The 8278-nt window shown below is 42.1% G+C and overlaps 1 protein-coding gene across 2 annotated transcripts; it reads left to right on the forward strand.

Annotated features, from left to right (window-relative positions):
• Positions 1–595: 595 nt before the first annotated feature.
• On the forward strand, positions 596–3041 carry RPL22L1 (ribosomal protein L22 like 1). 2 transcript variants are annotated; one of them, XM_034438995.3, is made up of 4 exons: positions 596–731; positions 1502–1591; positions 2084–2205; positions 2721–3041. In XM_034438995.3, the coding sequence occupies exons 1-4, from the start codon at positions 723–725 to the stop codon at positions 2863–2865; spliced, it is 366 nt and encodes a 121-aa protein (XP_034294886.1). In that variant the 5' UTR covers positions 596–722; the 3' UTR covers positions 2866–3041. The 2 variants fall into 2 exon arrangements, with proteins under 2 accessions (XP_034294886.1, XP_034294887.1); XM_034438996.3 differs by having other exon boundaries at positions 625–731; positions 1505–1591.
• Positions 3042–8278: the final 5237 nt, after the last annotated feature.

Raw genomic sequence — 8278 nt, forward strand, 5'->3', positions numbered from 1 at the left:
TCTAAATTATCTAAGCCCAAAATTTGGAGTCTGGTGGCATAAGGTATTTTATTGCGGTTAGAGTATCTTCGTTGCTCTGCAGAGTCTCAACATCTTTTTTTATGATATGGCAAAACTGGATGCAGTATTCCAAGTGTGGTCTTAACCAAGGCGTGGAACATGTGAATGATTTTTTAAATGTTATCTAATTCTGGGTTTTATTTAATTGACCAAACTAAGTAATAATTTTAATTAGCAATTTTATGATGTTTGTGTGTCTATATTTTTCTTGACTGTACACCGCCTTGAGTCCTACGGGAGAAAGGCGGTATAGAAATATAATAAATAAATAAATAAATAAATAAACTGGAAACCAGTCCTCCTAGAATACTCTCAAACCATTATGTACAGAGGGAGAAAAAAATGAGTGGAGTTAAGATAAGTGCAATCAGAGGGACGTTTGAGAACCATCACCTTCGGCTAAGAACCCCGCAAGCTGGAGTCCCAATGCACGTGAACGAAGCTGTGCTCTTACCCGGCATGCCTTGCCTTTTATTGAATCAGAAACGCCCCAAACCGGAATCATAGAGAGCAGCGCTTCCCCTAGAGGCGCCTACTACTACTAACAGTATCTCTCGGGCGCGTGCGGCACGCCTTACGTAGATTACGTCACAGTCGGATCGCTATAAAAGGGGGCCGTGCGGAGTCCTTCGCCCTTTTCGGCATCCGAAGACTTTGGCGACATGGCGCCGGTGAGCTGGTTTTCGTGTGTGCGCATGCGCATGAGCTATCGGTCGTTGACAAGGCGAAGCGGTGCGGGTTGTTTTCAAGGGAAAGGGAAGGAGCCCGAAACCCCTTGTGAGGTGGCCGTGGCCTCGGTGCTTTCGTTGGGAGCTGGAGAGAGAAAAGCCGCTCCGAGGTGGAGGCTCCGCTGGCACGGTTAAGCTTCTCTCTGCGAGGGTTGCCTTGCGAAAGACCCTGCCAGCTCTTCTTGGAGGGAGACCAGCCTCTAGACAGTGATGAAATAAGCATCTATGGATTAATGATGAAGACCTAAATTGCTTTTGTGGGGGGGGGGAGAAATATCCTCATGACTCTATAGATCAGGGGTCTCCAACGTTGGTCACTTTAAGACTTGTGGACTTCAACTCCCAGAATTCCTCAGCCAGCTTTGCTGGCTGAGGAATTCTGGGAGTTGAAGTCCACAAGTCAAAGTGACCAACGTTGGAGACCCCTGATTTATAGATCAGTGTTACTCAATTTCAGTCCCCTTAAGGTGGATAGGGTCCCATTCCCAGAATTCCCCCGCCAGCCATGGATAGAGGTGAAATAAAACCCGTGGCAACTCCCATTGTGGGTTTGATTTTCAGTGCATTACCATTCCAGCCCATTGCAGTATATGTGCCAAATTAGGGAAAAGGCACTGCTACAGAACATTTAAACCTTGAAATTGTCAAAATAAAATAAAATAGCAGAATGTTAACCTGAAGGATGTGTTTGGGTTTCTTTTTTTTTTTTTTAGCAGAAAGACAAACTGAAAAAAACAACTTGCAAGTATAACCTTGATCTTACCCATCCTGTGGAAGATGGCATATTTGACTCGGGAAACTTCGTAAGTAACTTTTAATTCTTACCCATCTAAGGAGCTATATACAGTAGAGTGGTGAAGCTTAAGTGTCAAGGAAGATAGAAAACTCTCATCATTGTAGTTTATTTTTAGAGAAAAATTAGGCATGTATACCATAGCTAATTTCAGGCAAACAAATTTGGATTTTGTCTGAGAAATCCTTCCCTGAAAAAGTAATTAATTTTAATAATACCTCTTATTAAATGTATTCATCTAATTTAGTCCCTTAGGTACCAGATACATTATATACAAGTATATAATTTAATATCAGAAAGCTTGCATATAGATACAGTATGTATTGTGTTTGCTAAGTTTCTTGGGTGGAATTAATTTTAATGTGCTTCATGGGGAGGCGCTTGTGGTATAATAATACTCGGTGAGTGTAATAACAAATGTTGCCTGGCTAGGGTTCCTTCCCTAGACCCACACCTAGGGCACCATTCCCTAGAGTTCTTTTGTTTTTTTGTTTTTAATTAGGAACAGTTCTTGAATGAGAGAATTAAAGTCAATGGAAAAACAGGAAACCTGGGAAATGTAGTTCACATTGAACGCTTTAAAAATAAGATCACAGTAACGTCAGAAAAGCAGTTCTCAAAAAGGTTGGTTTTCTTTAATTTTGTATTAAACAAATTTTTCTTTAGCTCCTTGCGTCATTGTTAATCATTTTAAATATTTAAAGATTGTAAAATATATTGCATTAGATGGCAAGTTTAATGGAAATTCCCTATAAAAATTGGACTTCCACATAAGATCCTTACCACTGGAGTCTTGTTCTTTTGTTGGGAGGGGGAGGTGAGTGTAGGGAGGAATTAAATACATATGATAGCATTGCAGTTCTTCATATCGTTCTCAGCCACCTCCACAACAATCTTGCAAGATTAAAAGTAGATAAGGGCTGGAGATGATTGAGGTGTATTCATGATATCTGAAATGAGATTACAGTTGAATTCAGTTTCTTAGCCTTCCTGTTTGGCTTGATTAAAGTGAACTCAACAGATGACTGTTAGTTACTTTTTCAGAATTCTTGTCTTCTGCTTTTTTTCTTTTTTCTTTAATTAGTAGACTCTCAAATGAAATACTGAACCTAAATCATTTTCTCTTCATATGGTTAAAGGTACCTTAAATATCTCACAAAGAAATACCTCAAGAAGCACAATCTTCGTGACTGGTTGCGAGTGGTAGCGTCCGACAAGGAGACCTATGAGCTGCGTTATTTCCAGATCAGTCATGATGATGAAGGGTCTGAAGCTGAGGAATGATGAGTTTTTAAATGGAGCATCATGTTCCTGAATGAACAGTATATATACACAACCAACTATTTATGAGCATGCATTAACTTATTACCAAACAGATCTTGTATGCTATTTTAAATCTCCTGTCACCTCTGAGATATATTTTAAAAGTGTCATTAAATGGCTGTTCTGAGAGAAATTTATTTTATGTCTGGGGCTGAGTTGCATGTGTTTCATTGAAGTTACCTGCAAAATCTTATTTTTGAACTATATAATATGAACATTCAATAATGTGTATGATGGACTATTTTCTAATTAAACCCCCAAGTAAAACTGCCAATATTAATTTTTTAGGAGATACTGTCTAAGAATGTCATTTTAATGACAAAGGAAGAACTTGTGGACACCATCCATCCACAACCTTTTTGGCTTGGCGGTGGGGGAAGGGGATGGTTCCGCATGAATGACAGGCATGCGAAGCTCCATGCAAGCATGCCCAGGCTAATTGTTTTTGTGTGGTATGCTGAATCACAAATTGGTCAACATATTTTTCAGGCAAGTTGTGTACATGTAGGAAAGACAGATTTCCTTAAAGTAATGATGTATTGTGAAAGCTTCAGTTTTCTAACACTTTTTAAAATGTAGGGGTAGGTATAACACAGGTCTCTAGTATTTTTTTTCAGAATGTGCTAGAAACTTGCCTTTTTGTCCCCGTTTTTGTAAATAATAGTTACTATGTATTATACCATTCTATGTCAGGGGTCTCACAGCCACATTGTATTGATGGAGGCCTTCAGCCTTTTTGTCCTTCTGACTATGCTTGGAATTTGGAGAAACTGATGGGTGCTATCAAAGATGTCTGTTTTCAAAACCAGTGAGAAAAATTTGACCCTGAATTTAATATATCACATTAAGGATCACCCCCACGTATATGGATCTCTTCCCCATCCCTGCATTACAAGGCCATGATAGTATGTTGTCATTTCTTGAATATATCTACACATCCTCCCTGCTTTTCTTTCCTGGCAGCATGTTCTCCAGCGTTCCCAAATTCTCACAATAAATCTTTCAACTTAGATAGCCCCAGTGGTATCCTAAGTCTTTCCTTAACTTCATTGCTTGCCTTTCAACTTAGTACTACTCCCCTACTTCCACCCTAACCTTTCTTTTTATTGAGCCTTGCATTTTGAGGAGGGGGTAGATCAAGAGCTGTTCACATTGAAGCACTGGCTCTCATTTGCTCCAATCTTCCTTCCTTTCATAGTTGCAGGACCTTGTAGAGTCCAGCAGTATTCTTGCTATCCAAGGTTAACTTCAAAGCAATGCTAACTGCCAAAACATGAACATTAAAAAGGAAAGTATATTTGAAAAGGGTTGGGGAGAGCTGTGCTTTCCGAGATCATCTTACAAGTGTAGCACAGGTAGTCCTTGAATTATGGCCACAATTGAGCCCAAAGCTCTTTTGCTAAGTGGAGGCATTTGTTAAGTGAATTTTGCTCCATTTTATGACTTCTTGCCACTGTTAAGTGAATTACTGCAGTTAAATTAGTAACTTGGTTAAGTGAATCTGGTTTCCCCACTGGCTTTGTCAAAAGGTTGCAAAAGGTTATCACAGGACCCCTGGACACTGCAAACCATCATAAATATGAACCAGTTGCCAAACATCTGAATTTTGATCACATGACACCTGGACACAGCAATGGTCATAAGTGTGACAAACAGTGCTTTCACTTTTTTCAGTGCCGTAACTTTGGCCACTGAACAAACTGCTGTAAGTCAAGGACTACCTTTACTATACTTCAGTGCTTGTGGCCAAACAGAACTCTATGCATCTCATCTGCCCAACACCAGGTATATTGGATTTTATTTATAAAATTGGAAAACTGTTAGTATTTTAAAACTGCTGCTTTGACTATCTCATATAGGCAGCAAACTGATATAAACAAAGCATTTGTGAAAGTATCTGAGCAACCCTGGTTGAGTAATGAAACAAAAGAGAAAAAAACTTGCTGGGATTTCAGATATATGTGTATGTGCTATATAACACAAGTAATTGGCAGGATCTATGAATGTGCATCACCCAGGTCTTAAGTAAATTCCTTTTAAAGTTCACCTTGGAATGTATACATCTGAAATACAACGTCTTTAACAAAAAAAAAAGTGCACCTGTTTGGGAAACAATGGGATTCCTCATAAGTTAACAGCTTTGCAATCAGTAGATCAGCTGTTCTGAAGGACAGTAACTGCTGGTGAACATTCAATACCATTTGTAGCCAGAAGGTGAAGTTTCAGGCCATAGCAATGCTACTGTATATTAAAGTAGCTGAGTTATTTATTGTACAGGTAGTTTTGCTAACCGATCACTTATTCGGCAACTGGTTGAAATTATGATGGCACTGAAAAAGGAGAATTACAAAGAATCTTCAAAGTTGCGATCATCACAGCAACCCCACAATCCTATGATTGCTATTTGCAACCTTCACTGCTAGGTTTCGATAGTGGGGAGGCCAGCAGGAAGTCGCAAGCTGCAATCACATGACATGAGTAATTTACCTGTGGCGATTTGCTTAATGACCACAGCTGGAGCTGATGTCATAAGTCAGCCCAGTGGCATGACATTTCACTTAACAACCATGCTGCTTAGTGACAGAGTTGCTATTCCTCATTGCAGTCAGTAAAATGATGGCTACCTATGCACAATTATTAATTAGAGCAGGTTTTTCTCATCCTTGGCCACTTGATGTGTGGATTTCAGCTCCTAGAATTCCCTAACCCAGGGGTTGGCAACCTTAAAACACTCAAAAGAGCCACAAAGGTCCTAACCGGAAGCCCCTGTTCAATTCTGGAGCCGACTGTCTGGTTCCCCCATCATAGTCTCCTAGCGCGGCGTCCTTTTTCCTCTGCTGACCAGAAGTCCGGTTCCCCCACCATAAAGTCTCCTCCTTGTGCAGCATCCTTTTTCCTCTACCTGTCCTGACCAAAAGCCCTATCAATTGTGGAACTGACGACCAGCAACAAGGAGCTGCAGCAGAGGGATGAAAGGGCCACATGCGGCTCCAGAGCTGTGGGTTGCTGACCACTGCCCTAACCAGCATTGCTGGAACCCTTAATCAACCAGTCTATTCATAAGTCACTGTTGGTGGCTGAACACTTACTATTTACAAAGTGATTCGTTTTACATCAATCAGAATAGAGCTGGAAGGTCCTTGGAGGTCTTCTAGTCCAATCCCCTGCTCAGGCAGGAGACACTACATCATTTCAGAGAGGGTGGCTGCCCAGTCTTTTCTTAAAAAACCTCCAGTGATGAAGCACCTACAACTTCTCAAGGCAAGCTGTTCCACTGGTCAACTGTCCTCACTGTCAGGAAGTTTCTTCTTAATTTCAGGTTGCTTCCCTCCTTCATTAGTTTTCATCCACTGTTTCTTGTCTTGCCTTCTGGTGCTTTGGAAATTAAATTGACCCCCTCTTCTTTGTGGCAGCCCCTCAAATACTGGAATACTGCTATCATGTCACCCCTAGTCCTTCTTTTCTCTAGACTGGCCAGACCCAATTTCTACAATCGTTCTTCACACGTTTTTGTCTCCAGGCTCTTAATCATCTTAGTTGCTCTTCTTTATCTTGAGAGCAAACTCGCCATTAGGGGATTCTTCTGTCATTCCCCAACTCTATGTTTTTCATCTAGCACAGGGGTGTCAAACTCACAGTGTCACATTGTCATGTGACATATTGCAACTTCCCGCCCCCCGTTTGCTAAACTGAGAGTGGGCATGGCTAGCGCGTGACGCATCCGGCCTGTGGGCCGCGAGTTTGACACCCTTGAATTCTAGCACGTTGATTTAGTAGGATGCGAACCGGGGTGGGTTCTAAATTTTTTTACTACCGGTTCTGTGGGCGTGGCTTATTTTGTGGGTGTGGCTTGGAGGTCATGTGACTAGGTGGGCGTGGCTAGCTGGTCAGTCATTTCTGGAAGGTCCTCGCACTTACGACCAGTCCTCGCACTTACGACCCGACTCATTTGTTTGCTTTTAACACTGATCAGCTGTAGGACAGCCCTTTGAAGCCCCGCGGCAAGAGTTTAAACAGTTTTTTTCCCTCTAGTCATCATCTGGGACTCAGGAGGCAGCAATAGATTGGGGGTGGGACCAAATAAAAGGTAAGAATAACGTGGGGTAGGGGGGCGGGGGGGAGAACCGGTTCGGTGATGTCATATTGTCACCGCTACCGGCTCGGCCGAACCGGACCGAACTGGGAGGAACCCACCACTGATACGAACACTTTCACATTAATTACCTCTGTCTGTTGCACGTAACAACAATCTGATACAATCTGTGCAGGAAGCCGGTTTCAGAGGCAAATAGCAATGTAAAATGGTGCTTGAGATGTAAAGCAGGCAAATGAGCTGCCGCTTTGGATGCTAGCAATACATTTTCTGTTTGTTTTTAATAGCCACTGGGTTTACTTCCGCACAGACGGTAAGTGGTGGGATTCCAATTTTTTTACTACCAGTTCTGTGGGCGTGGCTTGGTGGGTGTGGCATAGCTTGGTGGGTGTGGCTTGGGCGTGGCAGGGGAAGGATACTGTAAAATCCCCATTCCCTCCCCACTCCAGGGGAAGGTCACTACAAAATCCCCATTCCCTCCCCACTCCAGGGGAAGGTTACTACAAAATCCCCATTCCCTCCCCACTCCAGGGGAAGGCTACTGTAAAATATCCATTTCCTCCCGATCAGCTGGGACTCGGGAGGCAGAGAATAGATGGGGGCGGGGCCAATCAGAGGAGGTATTTACCGGTTCACCAAACTACTCAAACTTTCCGCTACCGGTTCTCCAGAACTGGTCAGAACCTACTGAATACTACCTCTGATTAACGGTAGTGAATATGTTTCCTAAGGTCACAAAAGCCCCAGTGGTACAACTACTACAGATAAATGAATTGGGCTATTTCTAGTCCATGTCAATTTTGTATCTATCAGTTGTCAGTCAATTCCATCCAATTTCTGTGCTCTTATTATGTTTTTATAGTTGCATATAGGAAGCTCTCAATTTAGGACCATTTGTTTAGAGACCAAGTGAAGTTAGGACGGCACTAACAAAAGTGACTATAGTGACTTATAACCAGACTTTGTACTTATGACCACTGCAGCATCCCACGGTCATATGATCATCATTTGCGCGCCAGCTCCCAACAAGCAAAGTCAATGAGGAAACCAGGAGTTGCTTAGTGACTGTGTGACTTGTTTTAACCACAGGGGGAAAAGGTTGTAAAAATGGGTGCAGTTACATGATGACTCACTTAATGACTGCATCGCTTCACTATGGAGGTTCTAGTCCCAATTGTTGTCATAAATCAAGGACGACGAGTATCTTCTTTGGAGCATGCCTGTCGGTGGTCGACATACCATGATTTGTCAGCAGGTGGCAGTACCTGGCCAACATTGAAC

Source organism: Pantherophis guttatus, chromosome 6 (assembly GCF_059756535.1).
Source record: "Pantherophis guttatus breed Tessera chromosome 6, ASM5975653v1, whole genome shotgun sequence".
NCBI classification, from domain to species: Eukaryota; Metazoa; Chordata; class Lepidosauria; order Squamata; family Colubridae; genus Pantherophis; species Pantherophis guttatus.